Below are 24,183 nucleotides of genomic sequence, written 5' to 3'. Positions count from 1 at the left end.
TTAGTCCCGGTTGGAGCTACAAACCGGGACTAAAGGTCTGTCTACTCCCAGGCGCGAAAAATACCGGGACTAAAACCAAATTTTGAGATGGGATCAAAGATCGTTTCTCTACTAGTGGTATATCTCCTTCCCAACAGTAATTGCGAACCACATAAATTTTAATATTACAGTTCAAAGTGGTAAACTATTTGAAAGTTATCTCTATAACTAATGAATTTATATTGATATTAATATTACTAATGATACACAAGGTTACTTGTGATTAATTTTAATTTGGCTAATCATTTATTAATTTTAAATGCTTTGGTTTATTTATATATTGGTGAGATTATTTTTCTACACACAATTAGTGCGATAATTATTAATAAATATGTTGTTTTGATGGATTGTCTTTATCAATATGTGTTATACTATACTCATATTTTACATCCCCACATAATGCATAATGATTTTGTTCTATTAAAACATTCGATAAAACAATTAGACACTTATTATCTTCGGAATCAAGTAAATATCAGTTTTGCATTTTGCATTTGCACCCGATAATATTCATATCCATATATGTATCTAAATTCAAAATAAGTTTTTGGTAAATAGCATTATCTGAATCCTTCCCTACCTCTGTCATGTCAGTATTAGGGGGTGTATGATTCAGTGACTAAAGTTTATGAGGTGTCACATAGAGATATCATATGTGGTGTTCGGATACTAATAAAAAACAAATTACAGAATTCGTCATTAATACATATTTATTGTAGCACAATATTATTAAATCATAGACTAATTAGATTTAAAAGATTCGTCTCGTAAATAAGTTGTAAGCTGTGCATTTAGTTTTATAAATAATCTATATTTAATAGTGTCAACAAGGACAGCTGGACTAAACACGTCCTTAGTGATTTGTGTTGATTTGACGGTCCGTACGCTATGGAAGCGACATTTCCTAGCTATCTGCGCTGCTTTAGGGCTAACAGTAAAAGTTGTCCTCATCCTCCTACTTTTATCCAAAGCCAAGCGAGGCACGTTGAAGGGGGAATGCATTTAGTCGTCTTCCTAGATTGTTTCAAAGTTCTAAGTTTTTTCGCTCTCTTTATCACATCAATTTTGAATATATGTATGGAGCATTAAATATAGATAAAAAAATAATTAATTATACATTTAGTTGTAAATCACGAGACGAATCTTTTGAGCTAGTTAGTCTATGATCGAACAAAGTTTGTTAAATATAAATGAAACATGCTACAGTGTCTAGATTGCAAAAATTTGCAATCTAAACCAGGCCTTTGTTTTCTTCTCTGGAAAAGAAAGGAATACTTTGCAGCAGCCTTTTGCTAAAGCAACTCGGTATCGGGCCTGTTCGTTCGCAAGTCGGTTGTTTTGTTGTGGGAGAAATACTGAGCTGATGAGGCGGCTCATAAGTTTTCCTCGAGAAGGCAGGAGGAACCACCGGTCCATCCATCACGCGGAGGCAAGATATATCCACTCCAGAAAGAGAGTGCACTGATGGGAAGGAGCTGAGATGCTGTGTGGGAAGGAGATCAATGTGAAACTTCTCCAAGCCTCCGGGCAGTTGGAGTCTCTGCGTGCTACAGCTAGCGGCGTCGAGTTCTTGGCCGGACGATCTGGGCGATGCTTAATGTACCGGGCGGGTGCGCCGACGGTGACCGCGCTGCGGTACGGACCACGGGGAGGCGGAGGCGGAGCTCTCCACCGGCGGCGACTGCGCTTGGTGCGCCTGCTCGCCATCAATGGCTTATGCGCGGGGGCAGCTCGCTTGAAACGCGATTAGCTCCCCCGCCAACCCAGCGAGGCCAATCACGCAACGCTCCTCTCAAGCTCAAGGACGCCACTGTCGCTGGTGAGATTACATCAAATTCCCTCCTCGCCATGTCGCATACTCGCATCATGCTTCGATTTGAGTTCTAGCTAGCCCCCCCGGCCCAGCCATTCCAGAGTTTTGTACTAGTATATAAGAACTGGAAGAGATCAATTGCTTCCATGTTTTTTTCCTTTATAAAGCAGAGTGATGGATTATTATACTTCTGCTCTAGCTAGTAGACTAGGAAGTACTGCCTACAGCATTAGTACTTCTCTTCTCGTTTTTCTCATTCCGTATAAAATCCTGAATAAACAGTATGCATGTTGTAAGCTCTGTGTACCCATGCTTCAAAAGGACCATATTAGTTGGGATTTAGTATCTAGTAGTATAATTTCGTACGTCTCATTTTGCTATTCCTGTATAATATATGATATGAAGATCCCAGCCAGCAGATGAAACTAGTATATATATTCTAGCTTTCATCAGGTTCGCTCAGAGAGTTGAACTCGATTAATTGTTGGACGGTTTCTTTTATATTGCGTTATTTTATAGAAATGATGAGATAAAAATGGCATGGCCACATCTTGCCAGAAAGTATTAGAATAGAAAAGCATTTTAAATTTTGGCCATGCCATTTGGTATCTCTTCCCGGCCTTTAGTTGTCTGTGGTGTTAACTGTTCTCTTAATAATGGATAGCAGATCCAGCACTTGTTTCCCAAAGGAAGTATTAAAATTGGAAGGAGCACAACGAATCAATTTACTATGTATATGAGCTGATTCTTCGATCAGTTAACCTACTATTGACAATTTGAAATGATAAGAATACCAATAATTCTCAAAATTTTATAAATGTGTTTGTATGGACAGGCTAACAGACATGACAGATCTATTAAAAGATTAAAATGTTTGGTTCTCTGCAACACTATGCCTGCTATACATCACAGAATGCAAAGTGATCTTTGTCAAATTGTAATACCCAGCCAAATCAACCCTAGATGTTCATCATATGTAACTTCTATTTATATAATACCAATTTTTTATGCTACATCTTTTTATGGAGCAGTTTAGTGCTGAGTTATGACTTAATTACTGTTAACCACTATATACAGCCATGCATCAGATTTATCATGTGAGAGGTCCTAACCATTAAATATATATCCGACTTAGCCTACAACGTCCACATCATGCATGTAGGTAACTTGTGCAGTTCTTTGTATGATCTAAGATTGGATCAATGAATACTTTGATTAATTGCCTTCCCTATCTTTTTGCAGGTGATCGCCTCGGACTCATGAGTTATGGGATGATTTTTAATTCATTTGCAGTTTGGAATTGACTGCCACACTAACAGTTTAAGATTAGCTCTGAAGCCCTAATAAGGTCAGCTCAAGGCACATCTCTTTCCCATAGTATATATAGTGTTGTATTAAAGGGTTAACTTGATCACAAGCATGTGGTGTTCTAAATTTTAATAGCTTGCTCATCATTCCGTTCTTTTATTTGGTGTTATACTCAAATTTTATATACAATTGATCTCCAACATTACTGTAAGGTAATTGGTACGCTGTCCGTCCAAAAAAGAATGCAATTCTAGATTTAACGATATGTCAAACTTTTCTAATTTAGATCGAGTTCATAGGAAAAATATCAACATTTATGTCTCTAGGTTTACTGTGGAAATATATTCCATAACCAATGCAATGATACATATTTGGTATCATAAATGTTAGTAACTTTTTATATAAATTTGGCCAAATTTAAAATTGTTTGACTCCTCAGGAAGTGAGAATTGCATTCTTTTTTAAATGGAGGGAGTTTATGTTATTCTAAAAGTATTTAGTAGACTAGTGGCATATGTCCAATGTCTATAGTTTGAAACATACTGATGCTAGAATTTAGAAACATTGTCACTACCAATTATACATGTAAACTTAAATAGTGCATTATAAGTTGAATAAATATGAATTAATGCTGAATTTCTCCAAAATATTTACTGGGGTATGTAAAATCACCCCTGAAATGGATGCCTCATTTTTTTAAATATGATATGAAATAAAGTTTCAAATGAGAAAAAGAACACAAAGTGTTGGTATACTTTCCAAAGTAAATTCTCTCTCATGCATAAACTCGATGGCAAAAGAAGACACATTTTATATTTAGGAGCTACATGGATAATTATATATAATTAAATAGACACAAGCTGTACATATCCAGCTTTACTATTGTTGTAGTTACAGATTTTATACACCATGAATGATTTGGATTCACAGAAATGAGTGCGTTTGTTTAATGGTGCTGCACCAAGTGTCTAGGTTGTTCTTAGAAGAATTTTTAAAGAGGGAACCTGTGGTGTGTGGCTAGTGCAAAAGGTTTGGTCCAGCTTTTGACTGCTGCCTCCTAAAGGTTGTTTTAGTTGATCCGCGTGGACGTTTGTTGAGTTCTAGGCATGAGTGTTCCTTGAATAAGTAAGGTGTGGTTTGAGTTTGTTTGTCTTGTAAATATGTTCTCTCATTAATGCAATGATATGCAGATCTCTCCTGCATATTCGATAAAAAAACATAGGGTTAAGGTTATCATATACATGAGGGGAAAGCTATCATAAACCATTATTATCCACTGAAGCGGGCCGGGGGAATGAGTAATATGCAATATAACAAAGCTAAGGGTTAAGGCTGTAATAGGTCAAGGTCTTAATCCAATGATACGTAGTTCTGCATATCAGAAAAGAAGAGATTTTCTTGTTCCAAAAGAACATAACCTTTCTTTTAACAGACAGACATGCTGTGGGCAGACAGAAGAATAGAGAGAAAAGAGGGGTGGCAGACTTGCAGTGGCATACAGATAATAAACTACGTCAGCTATACTCCAGAGCTTCAACTCTGGTGCTACATTCATCAGGTCAGATATGTATGGTACTGCTATTTTTTTTTTAAAAAAAAACTCTTGAGCTACATTCATCATCAGGTCAGATATGTATGGTACTGCTATTTAAAAAAAACTCTGGTGCTACATTCACCAGGTCAGATATGTATGGTACTGCTATTTAAAATTTTCCGGAACACACCCTCTTGGATAGTTGGATGCCTTTCAAGCCGGATCCCATTCACGTACCTTGAACGGCAGCTTGGAACTTCAACCTGATCTGAGCTGTCAGCTGACTTTTGCAAAACTGAGTGAGTATATTTATATAATGTTCATGACCAATGCCAAGCCAGTCAAAAATTTTCGGCTTATAACATGTCCTGAAGACTAACTGACTCCAACTCAAGATAGGAGTCTGCAGTGGTTTTGTAAAGTGAACCAAATGAAGAAATTACACTTCCAAGTGTAGATGACAGCAACACAAAGCTTAGTCTATGTTAATTAAATTGCTAGGCGCTGCTTGTATCATATATAGTAGACCTTCGGAATCATTGTTTTTCTTAGTACATGCTGGTGTGCTAATGATCTCATTTGATCAATATTTATAAAACAACAGTAAACCACCTTGATCTTCTGTGTTCCATTCCATCTCAGTCCTACGTCATTTTTTTTGCAGTACTGCTAAAACTATACATATAACATATGGCCCTGATGATTTTCGCTTAGTGAAGGAGTACAGTAAGTATTAGTAGTTACTTGTTTTGGTTTATTTCATATGGTTTTCTCCTTTTAGATCTTTCTACTAACATTTGAAAAGGAGTACTAATAAATCATTTGCGCTTCTCAACAAAATGAAGAAATATACATGCACGTATATATATCTTGTGTCTGTATTCATGTATATAGGTAATAATATGGCATTGTTGTCGTTTGGGAACACAAAACTATTTCTCCGTTCTTGTGCAGATTGAGTTGTTTGCTTCGGTGGTCCGAGCTATCTATCCTGCATGTGGGGCGTGCAGGCGCAGCTGGTTTCGCGCTCTTGTATAGGCCGTCTGCAGAACGAACAGTTCTTCGGTACTGTGTGCTGCTCAATGTACGTATTGATCCTGATGTGTGGTACGTACGTATGCCTGTTGCATAGATATACAATTGCTTTGGTCGTTTTCAAAAAAAATTTAAGACACAAAGTACTACTACTTCAGAATGACAAGACTAGATACAGGTGCACACACTGTTTATCCTAAGCCTTGCAGTACAACATGTGACCTTTGAGATGTACAATTTACGTGCACACATTCACTATTACTGCTAGGGCCCGTCGCGGTGACACATCAACTGCAGTTCCTTGTTATGGTAGCGGAGAGGTGGCCAATGAAGGACTACGACATAGAGACAATAGGTGGGCTTTCCCATTAGGCACACGCATCCATTTTTTTTTTGTGAAACTGCAACACATTCATATGTGTGTTGGTAGTCGATCTCATATATATATATCGTCGTCACATTCATATGGTTTTTGAGAAATATAGATGAAGGCAGTTTCTTACCATAAAGTTTACTCCCTATCACATCGGATGTTTAGACACATACATAGAGTATTAAATATAGACTACAAAAATAACTAATTGCATAGATTGCGACTAATTTACGAGACGAATTTTTTAAGCCTAATTAGTCCATGATTTGATAATGTGTTGCTACAGTAAACATATGCTAATGATGGATTAATTGGCCTTACTAAATTCGTCTCGCGAATTACTGAGGACTTCTGTAATTTGTTTTATTATTACTATCCGAATACTCATATATGACACCCCGATGTAACATACCTAGACTTTACTCCCTGAATTTAAACATCACCGAAGTTGTGATATGTCTTGTGATATGTTCTGGACATCCAGATAGAAAGTGTTAAATAGGAAATAAAGTATATAAATGAACACTGTGATCTCGTTGTCAATAGTTACAATCATCCTATATTCTTTATATTAGATTTAGTATCGCAAAATATTCGATACAAACCACCCATTTCGTGCAACCGTGACAACCCCCTTGAAATACATTACTATAAGTTCTAACTCTTTTTTTTTTTTGAAATGATGCATGTCGATTGCCCCATCTAAATACATAACTATATTGTTGCAAAAGTTGAGGTGCAAACTCAATGTACAAAAAATTATATGAAAATAACAAAATTCGGGTGTACTCCCTCTGTCCCACAATTTATGTCGTTCTGGCGCTGGTTCAAAACGTCTAGGTTCAGTGGAGAGAGCAAGCATCAGAGTGTGTACACGGCCAGGTTTAGACAATAAATGATGTACCTTGTTGAGTGCTACAACGACTCATATATCGGGACAGAGGGAGTATATGCATTGGAAGGCAAAAGTTATGTGATTACATATGCATCTGAATTTTCAGAAATTGATTTTGCATGTTAGATTTTGCAAAAATGTATACTTCTACATATTCACTATGGATGTGCATCATTTCAAAAAAAAAAAATTTAAAAAAAGTCTATGTGCGTGTTCAAGGGGTTTTCATGATTGCACTAAATATTTTTGTCATTTAGTATAGTAAACAAAAGCATGGGTCTTCAAAGATCAATAAGGGGCATGTGAAAGATAAACAAACCATTGTACTCTTGTGGTGTTGTGCTTAACAATTTTAGTCGTCAGCTTTCTCAAACGATACTACACCACCATTAGTCTAGGTCTAGTTCTGTATGTGATTTAGGGCTTGTTTCGATCCCAGCTGCTAATAATTAGCACTATGTTTAGATATTAATTAGAAGGACTAAACGTGAACTAATTTTAAAACTAATTGCATAGGCGGTGACTAATTGGCGAGACGAATCTATTAATCCTAATTAGGCCTTGAGTAGCCTATGTTTACTATAGCACCATATATATATATATATATATATATATATATATATATATATATATATATATATATATATATATATATATATATAATCTAATCATGACCTAATTAGGATCAATAGATTTATCTCGCTAATTAGTCACCACTTATGCAATTAGTTCATGTTTGATACTTCTAATTAGTGTCTAAACACAGTGGTATTTTAGTGCTAAAGATCCAAACAGGCCCTTATCATTTATCTACCTTAACATAGTCTTCTAATTATATGCATGTGTCATTGTGCGCCCTCTAGTATTATATATGCTGCTCGTCCTTCTACTAAACCTTGGAGGTTTCATTGACCATGCATCTATCCGGACAATAAGACCAATCTAGCATCCCTGTCAGCAAAATCGATCAAACTCAAATGTAGCAATAATGAAACTACATAAATTTAAAATATGCTTAGTAGATAAAGTTAATATATTCTGAAAAAAATGCTTTTAATAGACAAATTATAGATAAGTTGCATACCATCATATTATTGTAAATGGAAAAATGGGTTCATATCTGCAAGCTGCATGGCGTGCACACAAGTTACCACGTGTACGCCCCGATGCAGTTCTACATTTCTTTAAAAACACATATTTTTCCAGTAAATTTGTTAAATACACATAAACATCATATGTTAAGATATTTAATTTACATTTGTGCAACAAAAGTTCATATGTGCCTAATAAAAAACACAAGGGATATTAAGCATATATCCTTTCATTACGGAATGCACTAGGAAATATGTTTATGGCAGGTATGTATACTTCAACATGATGTTCATGTATGATTTTTAAAAACCTTTTTGAGATGCACAAAACATACTTTAATGTTGATACACTCACCTGAGTGTTTAAATCAGCAGGCCCCCCCCTTATGTTAACATCAAGGTAGCTACATTTGTTGACAAAATTAAGATGCCAATGCACCATCTCACTTTAAACTGATTATGATGTCTCTATATGGACCTATGGCTTTTTGTCGGCGTGCAAGTAATGGCTATTATTACTTGAAGAGCATGAATTATTCAATTGGCCAGATTTGAACTAATGGACGACATTTGATGTGCCTCTGAAACCCTAGCACTCCCTCCATCCCAAAAATAAATCAGCTTCATTCTAAAGCTGTCTTCAGTTAAACTATCTTAAGTTTTACCGATTTTATAATGAAAATCATCAACGATCACACTAAGTACACTACAATATGGTCAACTTCTATACAATGATACTAGTTTAGTGTCATAAATAATTGTGTCCTTTTTATAAATTTGGCCAAACTTAAAATATCTTGACTTTGGACAACTATAAATTGATTTACTTTGAGAGATGGAGGGGGTAATAAATAACCATAGCTTTCAACATATACTCTATGATACTAAAGATTTAATTAACTAAGGAGAGTCGGATAGTAAGTATGCATGAATCATGATGTCCAATCAAATAGCAAGTAGCAATTGATAGTTTGTATACGAACTAAAATAATCTTGCATGATCTTTGGAATGTGTGGAGGTGCCAATAGAATTTAAAAATATCTACTGTACTTATGAAAATGTAATCAGAAAACAACCAGAATATAGTTTTTTTGCCAAGATTATTATTACTACATGGAAAAATATATCTATATGGGGGGCGTCAAGGAACTCCAGCAGACGAGAAATGATGTCAACCTAGGGATAGAGAATTCGAGATATACAGTAGTAGTCTGAAAAGTATGAATCAGATTTGCAGCTCATCAAGAAATTAGTGTAAATTGGCCATGTTCGGCTTACCCCATATTCGGTTTGTTCGGCTTTTTTTTTCAGCCGGAACAGTATTTTTCTCTCACGACAATTCAGCCGAAACAGTGTTTTTCAGCCAGTTTTAGCCAAGTTTCAGACCAGCGAACGGGGCCAATAGAAGCAATTAGATAAATGATTAATAATAGGAGGAAGCTCTAATTCAACTAAATGATCGGCTTGTTTGATCCATGAATGGTGTAATTATTTTACGAGCATCCCATGAATATAAAGCCACGCCATTATGTGAAGATTTTAACATGCATACAAACGGCAACAAGGAAGAGAAGAAATTGACCTTGAGGGACTTTTACCTAGCAAAAGCCTCTCTTTAATTTCAGCATGTTATAGTTTCAGCCTTCAGCAGTTTTTTTCTTTTCATTCTTTCATCGAACAACTGAACTACAAAGCACTTGCTTTGTGTCCAGCACCAGCTGGATACTATTTGGTCTCGTTCATCACAGAGATTCCGTTTGGAAATTACAGAATCGACACAGATTAGTTCCATTAATGAATCAACACAGTGCATGCTAGCTATAATACATCATCATGCGATGACCAAACGAAGTTCATCGTCACACAGCCAATTACGAAGTCTAGAAAGAGAAACACGCATAGATTAACACAACAAATTATTGAGAAGCTCATGGGAGGGAAAAGGATAGAGTAAGTTGAAAGAGTAGTTCTAGTAGTACCTAGTGCGACCGTGTTCTTCAGTAGAAGCGTGAGTTCTGCTGAAAGACGACTCCACCAAGTTCCCATTGTTCTTGGCAGTAGTAGTTGCCGCCGCCGCCGCCGTATCCTCCTCCTCCGTTGCCAAAGCCTAGGGCCACGTCGCTCGGCCCTGTGATTTCTTGCATCCTTCCTCTATTGTTGAGAGTTGATGAACACCTCTCCCTCTCCTCCAATTCAGCCTCCGCAGCACGCGGCATGTTCATGGACGACGATGAGTGGTGGTGGTGGTTCAAATGGTTCGAGCTCGGCCTGTCGCTCGCCACCGAGGCAGCCGCCGCCTCCACGTCAATTGCTGATGCAAGCTTTACCCAACGCATCTGGTGCTTCTCCTTGGTTCGCTCCCTCGCCCTCTCCCTCGCCTTCGCTCTCGTCTCCTTGTCGGGGACCGGGTGCGCATTATTCCCCAATTTTCTTGGCGGCTTCGGGGTGGTCGCCGCCTTCCTTGACTTGGCCGGCTTCTTCCCCTCACTGCGGCAATTACCCTTGGGCTTCTGATCTCCTCCTCCCAGCTGCTCCGACGGGTTGTGCTTGCCGTCGACGGAGAGGCTGCTGGAGCCGTCCTCCACGCACTCCGACGACGCGTCGACGTCGTCGGCCATGATCTCCTGGATGGCGGCCTTGGACGTGTTGAGGAGCCATTGTACCGTCTTGCTGGCCTTGTCGAAGCCAAGCATGTCCTGGAGCGCGAAGAACTTGCCGGCGACGTCAAGGGAGAGCCGCATCCGGCGGTCCCTCATCCCGCCGGCGGTGCATATCTTGCTGTGCCGGTCTTTCCTCGCCGCGGCCGCGGCCGCCGCCCTGTCCAGGCTGGCGCTGACGCCGGCGCCTTGTGCACCATCACTGGCGCAGGTGCCCAGCTCTGTAGCCGGCGCCGACGCCTGCTCCATCAGCGGCTGCACCGGCAGGTCCGGTGAGTTGATCACGGCTTGTGGAGGGGTGCCGGCGGCGGCACTACCGATCTGGTAGCTCAGGTGAAAGCTGGCGTCGGCGGCGAAGGGAGGGGAGCATGGGTAGCAGTAGAAGCTGCTGGATTGGTCCGGCTTTGGGGAAGGCGGGCTGAACTGCAGCTGTTGGTAAAGCGGTAAGTCCATGGGGCTTGAGGAATCACAGAAAGGAAACATGTGCTTTGCTGATGGGACTCCAAGGCCCCTGATGCCCTCTCCCCCTCTCCCTCTCTAGGTTCTGGCACTAGAGCAGTGTGTGTTGATCTCTATGAGACTATGAGAGAGGCAGGAGTGTGGCCTATGTCCTATGATCAAATGTGTCCGGCCACTACTAGCAAGTAAGATGTCGTCCACATACAGGATAAGAGATAAACTTCCCAGTCTTAAACTTTGTATAGACACAATTGTCCTCAACATTCTCTTTAAACCCAAAATTCTTTATTGTCTGATCAAACTTCAAGTATCACTGTCTTGAAGCTTGTTTTAATCCATAAATGGATTTCTTTAGGCGGCATCCCATTCGATCTTTTCCTTCCACGACAAAACCTTCCGGTTGTGCCATGTAAACATTTTCCTCCTAAGTCTCTGTTGAGAAATGTCGTCTTTACATCCATCTGATGTAATTCTAAATCGTAATGTGCCACTAATGCCATTATGATTCTGAAGGAATCCTTACATGAGACTGGAGAAAAAGTCTCATTGTAATCAATCCCTTCTCTTTGCGTAAAGCATTTTGCCACAAGTCGCGCTTTATACCTCTATATTCCCTTGAGCGTCAAGTTTTGTTTTGTAGAACCATTTACAGCCTACTGTTTTGGCTCCTTTAGGAATTATTTTCAAGTCCCAAACTTTATTGGCATTCATAGATTTTATTTCATCTTCCATGGCCTCGAGCCACTTTGATGAATGATCACTTCTCATGGCTTCTTCAAATGAGGTGGGATCATCCTCCATTTGAAATTCCTCAGTGTTGTATACCTCACAGTCAGTAGGAATAGCTAATTTTCTAACTCTTTGAGACCTTCTAGGGGCCTTCACATTTGGCACATCTTATGTTTGAGGCTGTTGTTGCTCCTCCTCATGTGTGGCAATAGGTTCTACAAGATCCTGAAGAACAGGATCCTCATCGTCATTCATTGTTGCCACATGCGGAATAACAACAGGTGTTGGCACCATAGTATCTTGTACTGTCGGTGCAGTGACAGTAGGTAGTGAGAAAAATGGCTTATGAATCATCGAAGTGGGTGCATACACCTGCTTCTCTTCAAGGTTAATTTCTTAAGCTACCATGCTCCCCCTCATCATTTCATCCTCTAGGAAGACAGCGTGACTCGTTTTCACAAACTTTGTATGTTTGTCTAGACAGTAGAAACGAAAACATTTTGACTTTTATAGGTAGCCAATGAAATGACAACTTACTGTTTTGGGATCTAGCTTCCCAATGTTTGGGTTAAATACTTTAGCCTCAGCAGGACTCCCCCACACACGTAAGTGGTTTAGTAAGGGTACTCTTCCTGTCCATAACTCATACGGTGTTTTGGGCACCGACTTACTTGGTACTCTATTGAGAATATGAATGATGGTTTTTGACGCCTCCATCCACAGGCTCAACGGTAAGGTGGAGTAACTTATCATATTGTGCACCATATCTATCAGGGTACGATTGCGTCTTTCAGCTACTCCATTCTGCTGAGGTTCGCCCGGTGTAGAATACTGGGCTACTATGCTATTCTCCTGTAAGAACTTTGCAAAAGGTCCAGGAACTTGGCCATATGGGTTATGCCGACCGTAGTACTCCCCCACAGTCGGACCTGACTATCTTAATCTTTAAATTGTGTTGGTTTTCAACTTTTGCCTTAAATATCTTAAATTTATCCAATGCTTCTGTTCTCTCTTTGATTGGATAAATGTAGCCATAACGGGAGTAATCATCTGTGAATGTTATGAACGAATCATAACCATCCACACTCTTTACAGGAAATGGACCACAGATATCTGTGTGAATAATCTGTAAAATTCATGCGCTTCGTTTGACATCTTTCTTAATTTTCTTTACATACTTTTCTTTAATGCATTCCCTGCATTGTTCTAAATCTGAGAGCTCTAATGGAGGAAGAATATCATTCTTAACTAGTCTTTTTATTCTCCCCCTCGAAATATGGCCTAAACGACAGTGCCATAATTTCGACAATGCATCGTGAGCTCTCTTTCCTTTTCTGTTTACATCCGCAGACGAGGATACATTCACATTGTTGCACGCAACGTTCCCATTATTGTATACAATATTCACATCATCACGTAGTGATAACAGATAAAGCTCATTTTGTGAGATAGCAAGACCAACACATGCATTATTAAATGTTATCTTACATTTGCCATTTCTAAAATGACAATCATATCCATCATTGTCCAAGCATGAAATACTAATCAAGTTTCTCTGTAGGGAGGGAACATAAAGTACATCTCTCAGCAAAAGTGTGAAACCATCAGCAAGCTCTAGAGAAAGATCGCCAACGGCTTCAACATCTGCCCGGAGTCCATTTGCAACTTTAACGTATCTTTCTCTTCTTTGCGTAGTCCTCGTTGAACGGAATCCCTGTAAAGAATTAGCAACATGAACAGTTGCACCTGAGTCAATCCACCAAGTAGATTTCGAATACTGTACATACATGGATTCATTTATGAACGTAATAATGTTCTCAGCTTTCTTTGCCATGATCATCTTTAAGTAATCGGGACAATCTTTCTTATAATGTCCCGTCTTCTTGCAATAGAGACATTGATCTTTCTCTACTGTAAACTTATTTTGCTGAGGCTGATGCAGCATGGGACCCTTTCCCTTTGACTTTGAGGAGGAGTTAGCATTATTATTCTTTTTCTTATTGTCTTTCAAATAATTGATAGAGCCACCATTGACAGCTTTTATTCTCTCCTGCTCTTGCACACACATAGGCATGAGCCTCTCTATGTCCCATTTTTTGGGATGTATGTTGTAGTTGACAACAAAAGTGTCAAACTCTTTTGACAAGAAAGCAAAAATCAGATGGATAAGGAACTCTTCCTTGAGAGCCAGATCCATTGGTTTTAGCTTGGATGCCAAATTACTCATCCTTAGTATGTGCTCTCTTATGCCACCATTACCTGAGTACCTCTCTGTTACCAGCTGCTTTATCAGCTTGGTAGCATATGTCTTTGAAGAGCCAGTGAACTGACTCTTTATTTTTTTGAGGTACTCGGTGACAGTGTCACACTCTGGGATTGAGCCCACAATTGCAGGCTCAATCGTGTTCTTTATCACAGCCAAATATTTCTTGTTGGCAGTGACCCACTTCCTATGCTCAAGGTCATAGGATATTCTTTGGGATGCAAAATCCATCTCTTTGGTTGCCCAAGCAGCATCAGCCTCGTTTGTCTCCCTCACCGATGCCACAGGCTCTGTGGGACACGGTGAGGTGACTACTCAGTCCACCTCAGCCAAGATGAAGGTCAGGTCAATCTTTTTCTTCCACTCCATGTAGTTATCACATTTGAGAGTAGGGATCTCTTTGATACAACCCATTAAGTTGTATCCGTCTGAAAACACAATTCATATAGAGTAAGAACATAAACATAATAACAATAACAATTATATGCCTTAGTTCCAACGTTGGCCAAAATTAAAATATACAATTGTCCTCTATATTAATTTTACATCACCGTTGGACAGAAATAGAATTAATGCAAGACAAAACATCATAATATTGCCATTAATCAACGTTGGTCAGAATAATAATAATATTATAATCAATTAAAACATATCCATTTTTCAAAATTAAATTATCTCGTTGGTTCGAATTTAATAATGAAAATAACAACTTTAAATACGCAGCGGAAAAATAATCTCAATTTTGTGAATTTTACCCATAGGAAAATTCTCTTTTCTCTTTTTTAAGTCATTTATCCATTTTCTAGGAAATAAACCTTTACTGGAAAAAGAAAAAAATGAAAAACTAATTCAATTCATCACTGTTCATTCGGCCCAGCCGGGAATTCGGCCTAGCCTGCCTCTCTTCCACGCGCGCTGCCCGCACCTTTGCCGCAACCTGGGCCTAGGCCGGCAAAGCCGCGCGGCCGCGCGCGCCCGCCTAGGCCGCGAGTCGGCCCGATCGATCTCGTCCGCTCGTCTGCATCGGACGGCTGCGCGTGCTCGTCGGACGAACAAAACAGCGACGGCAGTGGCCCCCCGAACCCTAGCGGCCATTCGGCCTTCTCCTTCTCTCTCTCTCACTCTCTCAGCCGCAGCGAGTGCACCGAGCGAGCAAAGCAGTGAGCGAGTGCACCGAGCGAGCGAAGCAGTGAGCGAGCAGACAACTCAGCGCCGTCGACGGCCCCCTCGCCGGTGAGCGCGCTCCCCAGCGGGTGAGCGCGCCGCCGTCGAGCGGCCAGGCTGCGGCGCCCTTTTGGCCAGAGCCCAGCGAGCAGCGCCCCCAGCTCGGCCTTCTTTTCCCCGCACGCCAGCGAGGCAGTAGCGCTGTGTAGTGGCGAGGTAAGCCAAAACGGCTCTTCCTCTTCTCCCTTTCCCCTTCTTTCTTCTGGGAGTAACCTGATTTGGGGATGGGATCAAAAATTAGGGTTAGGGTTTCTTTTCCCGATTCGATTCGTTCGATTCGGTTCATCTTTTTGATTTGATTTGATTTCTTTTCTTTTCTATTTGTACCCATACCGAGATCTACTCAATAGAATCTAGCTAGCTGTTCCCCTTTCCCGTCGCGAGTTAGGGTTAGGGTTTGACTCACTGGAGTCACTATTCATCTTCCCCGACGGGTTAGGGTACTGTTCTTGTTCCTCGACGGGTTAGGGTTCGGATGAACCTCTGTTCTTTTCTCAGATCTAAACGGATCTAAACTGTTAAGCTAGATCTATCCCTAAACGAGGCTCTGGTACCATTGTTATACATATAGGATCACTAGGAGCATAGATCTAGCCGGGTACTTCATGTAAATGGGTAGCAAGTCCTAGTACATGTTCTAGACAGAGATTAGACACCGTAGATGAGGAGCCGCTCGTGTCCGCCATGGAGTCGGTGTCTGCGCTAGGCAGCGACGGTCGGGGAAGAGTACGGTTATGAGCAGTGGCGACCGGCGGTGAAGACCGGTGACGGCGCAGTGAAGTCCGGCGTGGTGGTAGCCCTTCGGTGTAGATGCAGAGGTGGCACGACTAGTGGCTTTCCGTCACTGGTTGTGCCCCTCTAGATCGGATTAGGGTTTAGGGATTTCGGTGGGGAGCTCGGCTCAGGCGAACCTCGTGACTTGAGCCGCCGGCCCCACCTCTATTTGTTGCGCAGTGTGACAGGGGTCCTCCAGCCATAGTGGGTTGGGCGCCCCCAATCAAGACGCGGATCAAAGGCCCAACTAAGCCGTTGGGCCCAGTTTGAGATTGAGATCAATCTAACAAGTGAGACACTCGCCCCTACCTGAGAGGGTTGTGCCATCTTATAGAGAGAGGAGGGCCGGGGAGGAATACTGCCTGTTTGTGTTGACGAGGTGGACCAAGATTTCATGCTGTTGTAACTTCCAGCGACGGAGCTTGCATGAATGTGTAGGGGGCCAATTCAAAGGTACACTGCTACAGTTTTACCAATAGTAGTACCGACAATTGGAATTCTGTGGAAAATCTTTGTTTTTTTAAGTTCTATCTATATATACTGCAATGAACAATTGAAATTCTATCAAAGAAGAATGAACAATGTACGAATTTACATACTTGTAAGCTATGATCCACTAATCAGCAACAGCAAGCATGATACGAGAGATGCAGGAATTAATTACATACATGCAGCGACATGCAAACCTGTAGAGTGCAGCCAGAGCAAGGGGGGGCCAGGACTCAGTTTGGCCCCCACATAGCTCCGTCCGTGGTAACTTCTACTGCAACTTAAGCAGTAGTACATCTGAGCCATTCAAGGGGCAACCAATGCCTTGGATGAGAGCCTATCCTTTCCCTTTGTTTTCTATTTATTTTTGCAGCCCGCAGCCTCTTTTGGAGAAAAATGCAGCAAAATGCAAACAACAGCTTATGATTAGCGCTATGTTTTCCTAACCAACCGAAAAATAACAGAAATTCTTTTTTACTGTGGAGGAAAATCTAGGCAGGTATTATTTGTATATTATATTTTTACCATAAATTTTTCCTAATGCTTCCCATCTTGACTTTTTCCGGATTATATTAAGACTCAGCACAGTACATTCTCAATTATACATGAAAAAACTAAAATAAAAAATACATAATATTCTATCCAGATTCTTCCATCTTTTTTTCTCCAGTGGCTTTCCTCGATGCAACCGATGCTCTAGATGAATAGAGCCTTGTTGAACACTAGAGCCAAAGTGTAGTCCTTGTGCGAATGGCTATCAATTTAGGGGGTGTTGGGGACTGCTCCCCCCATGTTTTCAACTCTGCTCCACATTTTTTAGTCAAACAGGTTCAGCTCGACGTACTCTGTTCGATTAAAAAAATGTGGAGTTGTAAGAGCACCTAAAGGGGTGCTTCACGAACTCCAGTTTTTTTGTGGAGCAAATTTCGTGGAGCAGTCCCAAACACGCCCTTGATATATATAGCTCTTGTATGATACTTACTAACTAGCACATTGGACCACACAAATAGCGTGGGGAACAAGTTTGCTCATTGCACTATTTGGATTTTTGTTAATTTCAGTATCATTTTAAAATATTTTAGTTTGTTTATTTGACTATTATTATTATTGTTTTCTGTGGACACTTTTCTCCTTTTCCCTATTAACCTTGTAATTTCTAGGCCCTTTAAGTGAACATGGGAGCTTCTTTTCATTCTGTTATATTAATATATTAGTACCCACTATTCTAATAGTATACTAATTATGCACTTTGCGTTATAATGAATACAAAACAATTCTACTTTACACAACATTAACCTCTCGATTTAGAGCAGAAATACAGATTATTATTGAAATGAGACGTGCTCTTTCATTTTGTTTATTACCTATGATTTTTTAGGCCCTCTTTGGCGTAGCTCCTGGAGGCTCCGGCTCCTCCTCCCGTTGCACTGTAGCTACACTGTAGTAGGAGCCGTTTCGGAAATCGAGGCAGAAAATGAACTGGGAAAAGCCGGAGCCGGTGAAGCCATGATTTAGAGCTCCTCCGGCTCCGTGCTACAGTAGTGAAGCCGGAGCCGGCCCAGAGCCGTGCCAAATGGGCCCTTGGTATCCATGCTATCCCATCAGGTTGCTAAGAGCAGTAGCTTCACTTAGTTATCCTGTTGCTAACAGCAATAGTTTAGCAGCTACCAGTTAGAGAGGTCCTGTCCGGTTGATCATGGACGTTGAATCTGTGCTGTGAACCAGGAGAATACAACGACCTGCACTATGGGGGGGGGGGGGGGGGGGGGAAGTTGCGTGCATGTTGAGACGCTATTGGCTACAAGTGACCTAGTACATTTATTGGCCAGATGGGGGCGGCCATAGCTGCATACTCTCTCCGTCCCAAAATATCTGTCGCTTTCGCTTCCCGAGAAACAATTTTAACAAAATATATATTAAAAAATATTAATATTTATGATATATAATTAGTATCATCGGAAAGATCTTTAAATCTAGTTTTTAATAAATTTATTTAGAGATACAAATGTTGCTAGTATTTTCTACAAATCGAGTTAAACTTATGGCACGAAAACCGAAAACGACAATTAAATCGGGACAGAGGGAGTAGACTGCAGTACGATGGACGTGCCTCCTTGAAATCCTTCTTCAGGAAACTGAAGACCGTGTATTTTTTTTTTGGCACTGACAGCTTTCTATAATTTTTCAGTTAACAAATAGTATTTATCTTTTTTAATAAATCAGTCAATCATACTTTCAATTATAACTTATCAATCAAACGAACAGAACATGTTACATCCATAGAAATTATTCGAGGTGTATTATTAGTATATAGATTAAACATTGTGGGAGGGCTATCAAAACAAAGGACCAGTACGTGATGTACGTACGTAGTAGTGTGCAAACATGGTAGGGGTACTACTGTAGAAACGTTTTTTTACGAGTGTTTGGCTAGCCGTCCCTATCAAACTGTCTCTACAAATTATGTATTTGTAGAGGCGGTTCTCAGGTCGCCATACAAATCGATTTGTAGGAACGGCAGTAGTATCAGCCGCCCCTATAAATCGATTTGTAGGGCGGCTGTACTACCAGTCGCCCCTATAATACATGTTTGTAGGGGCGGTTCAGTCTAGAACCGTCCCTACAGTACGTTTTTTCGTAAAAAAAATCAAATTTATAATTCAAATTCGACCAGAACACTGTTTGTTTCCGCGTATTCCATCCAGCATTCGCGTTGTCGATCCCGCGACCAACGTTCCGAACCGCGTTCGGGTTGCCGAACGCCCCGCGACCAACGTTCCGAACCCCTTAGACTACAAGCACAAGAGTATTATATAAACTACAATTACAAGTCCAATTCACAAGAATATATACAATCCATCATTAAATAGACATAATTCACAAGGTAAAACCAATGTCAAATTCCATACAGATTGTTATCAACGTCCTAGAGCTAGCCTTTCAGTCTCACGAAGGTGTTGGTACTGAGGATTACTACCTAAGTCAGACTCTCGGTCATGGTAGGCGCCTTTGACGTGTACAATCTGGTCCAATATAAAGTTGCAAAGGTCGCCGACGAGCTCTAAGGGTTGGTCATCCTTGTATGGGTCTACCGGAGGCGGATTCTTTGCCGAGTGGGCACTCGGCAAAGGCCGATATACATTCGGCAAAGCCTTTGCCAAGTGTTACACTCGGCAAAGGGCGCTCGGTAAACAGTTTATCGGCAAAGACCTCTTTGTCGAGTGCATTATATCGGTCACTCGGCAAAGGCTTTGCCGAGTGACAATCCGACACTCGGCAAAGAAAAGTGGCCGTGACAGCGAGCGCCACCGTGACGGCGGCTTTGCCGAGTGTCAAGGTCAAGCACTCGGCAAAGGTACCCGATTTGCCGAGCGCCATTGACTTAGACACTTGGCAAAGGTGGCCACTTTGCCGAGTGTCTTGTCGGCGACATTCGGCAAAGTGGCGACCTTTGCCGAGTGCCTGGACCGTGGCACTCGGCAAATCTGTGATGTTTGCTGATTGCAATGGCCATTGCACTCGGCAAAGCATGTTCCAGGTAGTTTCCAAATGGTCACTTTGCCGAGTGTCATGGCCATTGCACTCGGCAAAGTGACTGAAAACAGCCTTTTTATTTGTTTTTTACATCCCATCCAAACAAACAGAAGATATATATAACAAACATCATCAACATCACATATATATCATCAACAGCATATATATATCACCAACACCACATATATATCACAAACGTCACATATATATCACTAACGTCACATGTCTCACAATATATCACAAATAAATTCACAAGCAATCCAAGTGCTCCATTATCGTCAACCACAATTGCAAATAGAAGTATCATTAATAATCACAAGTATCATAACTGATTTGGTGAAGGATTCGCTGAAGCATGAGGATCGTTCGATGCCGTCGATTGATTCTGCACAAAGGAGAAGAGATTGCATGTGCAAGTTAAATATATACCATACATGAATAAAACTTTCATACTCCACTAGGTTTGACTGTAAGCATGAACATACAAACTAAAACATTTATACCCACAGGAGTAGAATAGTGAGGAGGTGGAGGTGGAGGTGGAGCGAATAGCAAAGGTGGCGGAGCTACACCCATAGCAGTGCCAAGACTTTGCATGTACTGAAGAATCTCCACCATCCTCTGCTGCTCAGCCTCCCGCTCGGCCTCCACCCTCTCCATCTTCGCCTGCATCTGCTCCTGTATCCTCCTCTCTTGTTCCAGCTAGGCCTATAATATATCCACCCCAATGTTACAATAATGCAAAGGAAAGGTATGAAAAAACCAATGAATGATGAATAAACCAGGAATAACCTCGAGTGCCTCCACCCGGTGGTGTGAAGTGTCCTGCCGAGGTCGTATGGCCGGGCTCCTGCTTGTGCTGCTTGCTCGAATCTGGGAGAGACTGGGAGTAGCGGCCGAGTCAATTGTGCCATCGCCAATCCAGTACCGTCCATGCTTCTTGCCTCCTCCCACCCTCATGATGACTTCTCCATCAAGGTCCTCGGTGCTCAGATCATACTCTGACCCATGGACATCCCTTGCCATCGATGTGTACTCACTGAGGCGGTTGTGGACGGTCGCATTGCTGTACGCCTCGGGCCCGTCCTCCGGGTTGTAGTCGACGTCGGACGTCGCCTTGCCCTTGTGGGCCATAGCAAATGCCTTGAAGATGGAGCAAGGCTGGCCACCATATGACGCCGACTGCGAGAAAAAATGCAAGATGATTAGAAATCATGCAGAATTGAGCGTTAGAATAAATAAATGAATTTGCGTACCCATGTTTCTGCATATCCGCTAAGGCTACGACTGCCTTGATGGTGTGCTACACCTGGCATCATCAAACGCCGCTCCCGGCACAAGTTGTGTGTCTCCTCCCACTCGCGTGAGCACCACCTGTCCACCATCTGTTCCTAGCACTGGGGATGCACGGCGCACCAATAAGGAATCATCTACAGGCCATCAAGTACATGATATATCAGAAGATGAAATTAAGCCTGCTTAATCTCAAAAGGAATCAGTATTAATGTTCTGTATTTACCTATAGGTACTGGTCTTGGGTCAGCGTCATGGATCTTGCACCCCTTTTGGTGACCTTCGTTCCAAGGATGGTCCCATGGTAAGTTACGACGGCCTGGATACACGCCTCGTAATGCATGTCTACGATGAGTTTTTTGCAGCATTTGGTAGCCACTGCATCCGCCCTGGCCTCATGTCCATCCTGGCATCTAAAGAAATCCTACATACAAACACGATGTATCCATTCATTATTTCAAGAATGTATTGAGCAATGTAGTGCGAGGAAGACTTACCCACAGCTCTTGCTTCACCCGCTCCGCCTTGTTGTTGAATACCCTGTGGGCCTGATCTGCAGCATCGGGGGCGGCGGCGTAGTGGTCAAACAAGCAGGCCGGCCCTGTCACTCCGGCATACTCAACCAGGCCAGGGACGTGCTCCTTGCATAGAAGACCGAGGATGCCATTGACTTGGCATGTGTGACCACCTCGACTCGCCACAATCGTTCAGTTCCTGCCCAAGTGGTTAAGAAAAATTATTAATTTCTATTTTGATTTTCAACATATCATATAAAGTAGTGATAACATCTAAAGCTACTTACTTTTCCCCCTCGGGTCGAATCAGTGGGCATCTCTCACGAGGTGTCAGTCACTGAGGGAGGCTCGCGGGACCTCGCAAGTAGACGCTCGACGAACTAGAGGAAGCAGAACCCCCCACTGTTGCCTCGTCCTCGTCGTCCTCCTGCGCATCCTCTTGTGCCTCCTCGTCATCCTCCTGTGCCTCCTCGGCATCCTCCTGGGGCACCTGCTCCTCCTCCTCCTCCTCACGTGACGGGGCGGCAGGCGACAACTCCCTCCTGCGGCTGCTCCTCCTCCTACTCTCCCCCGGTGCAGCGGTCCTTGTCCTTCGGTACAAGGACGTTAGCTTCCTCATCCCACCGCCCACCATCTTTGTTCAATCACCTGCAATTAAAAAGAGTAAACCAATAAGCACAGATAAATAAGAAGTACTTAGAAATAGATGCAAAATAAACAAAACGTAATTACAAAATAACATAGTATTACATGTATTAGAAATAATCTTCATGATCGGGATTAGCTGGATCATAAGTCTCATCATCACTATCAATCATGTTGAAATAATCAACACTATCCGAATGAGCAATGTTGTCATTGTCATTGTCTAAATGTAATCGCTCACGCATTTGTAAGTCCTTCACATTTTGCACCTCATCTCTAGCGTCCTCTTCAATAACCGTTTCATTGTCTACTTCTATTCCGATCGTTTCGGTTAAGTCTATCTCAAACCTCCCTTCTAGTCCCTCTTCTTGAAAGAACTCTCCGTCATATGTGTTTGGGTCTAAGTTGTAATCTTCATCGTTTGGGACAGGCACTTTACCGTGTGGCGATACCCTATGCACAATATCCCAACCCTTAAGATGCCTTATGGTTTAACACGCATATGGGAGATAATAAACTTGCGTGGCCTGTTGGGCCACAATATAGACATTGTCTCCTGGTAATACGGAATCATATCGAATTTCAACTAGCCCAAGATTAGAATATGTCCGTCTCGTTACTTTAGGATCAAACCAATGGCATTTGAATATGACGAGATTTAAAGGTTTGGAACCATGAAACTTGAGTTCATATATTTCTTCAATTCTTCCATAATACTTGACCTCATCAACGCTGGGCGTAAAAACTCCAGAACTTGTGGTTCTTCGATTGGGTCGACTCTGCTCATAGCATGTTGTGCGAAAGGATATCTATTCACGTCATAACCAGAAAATTACCTAACCCTATAGGCAAAGCCATCGGCAACCTATCTCAACTCGACACGCATAGACGCATCCCTCTGGCCCTGCAAGCTCAAGCAGGATACATCGTTATATTATTCGCACGTACGATTAACTTGGAATGTCAAACTAAGTACGAGCTAAATTGGACGGTACCTTCTGTTTGAACCAAGAAATGAAATTGGGCATTCCATTTCCCGCACCCTGTCTAAGAAGGGTATCTACCTGCTGTGGGGTAGGATCCCTTGATTGACGCCAGAATTCATGAAGAAATTCCCTGTACCAATGAGAAACAAGGGGGTTGGATGCAGAATAGTGACGACGTATTTAACAAGTTCGTTGAGAACTTACTTCATGTACGACGCCACTTCATCAAGGTTGGTCAACACGTATAGCATGATATGGCGCCACTCTTCATGATTCAAGGTCTTGGAGGTCGATGCACTTGCACTTTCGAGTTGCCCTCGGAAAAGGCTGAGGTTCGATTCATTTTCGCCAGCATTGTAACAAGGGGATGGATTATGCACACTAGGGAGGTTGTCACCATAGTATGTTGTTGTGAAGTTCACCACCTCCTCCAGAATGTATGCCTCTGCAATAGAAGCCTCGATTTTGCATTTATTTCTACATTTCTTTTGAAGAACCTTTAGACATCTCTCGATTGGATAGCACC

The 24,183-nt window shown here is 41.6% G+C and overlaps 1 protein-coding gene and 1 long non-coding RNA gene across 5 annotated transcripts; one reads left to right on the top strand and one right to left on the bottom strand.

Annotated features, from left to right (window-relative positions):
• The first annotated feature begins 1,392 nt into the window (after nt 1-1,392).
• Nucleotides 1,393-13,716, top strand: LOC136475034 (uncharacterized). 4 transcript variants are annotated; one of them, XR_010763078.1, is made up of 7 exons: nt 1,393-1,858; nt 3,095-3,200; nt 4,593-4,718; nt 4,840-4,993; nt 5,359-5,420; nt 5,649-5,778; nt 13,496-13,716. It is a non-coding gene; the product is annotated as an uncharacterized lncRNA (long non-coding RNA). The 4 variants fall into 4 exon arrangements; XR_010763075.1 differs by having other exon boundaries at nt 5,359-5,778; XR_010763076.1 differs by having other exon boundaries at nt 5,359-5,801.
• Nucleotides 9,828-11,414, bottom strand: LOC136475026 (transcription factor TEOSINTE BRANCHED 1-like). The gene has a single exon (XM_066472585.1). It carries the CDS (start codon nt 11,227-11,229, stop codon nt 10,087-10,089), a length of 1,143 nt encoding a protein of 380 aa, XP_066328682.1. The 5' UTR covers nt 11,230-11,414; the 3' UTR covers nt 9,828-10,086.
• Nucleotides 13,717-24,183: the final 10,467 nt, after the last annotated feature.

This window comes from Miscanthus floridulus, chromosome 1, assembly GCF_019320115.1.
Source record: "Miscanthus floridulus cultivar M001 chromosome 1, ASM1932011v1, whole genome shotgun sequence".
NCBI classification, from domain to species: Eukaryota; Viridiplantae; Streptophyta; class Magnoliopsida; order Poales; family Poaceae; genus Miscanthus; species Miscanthus floridulus.
This window is presented reverse-complemented; position numbering and strand designations above follow the sequence as displayed.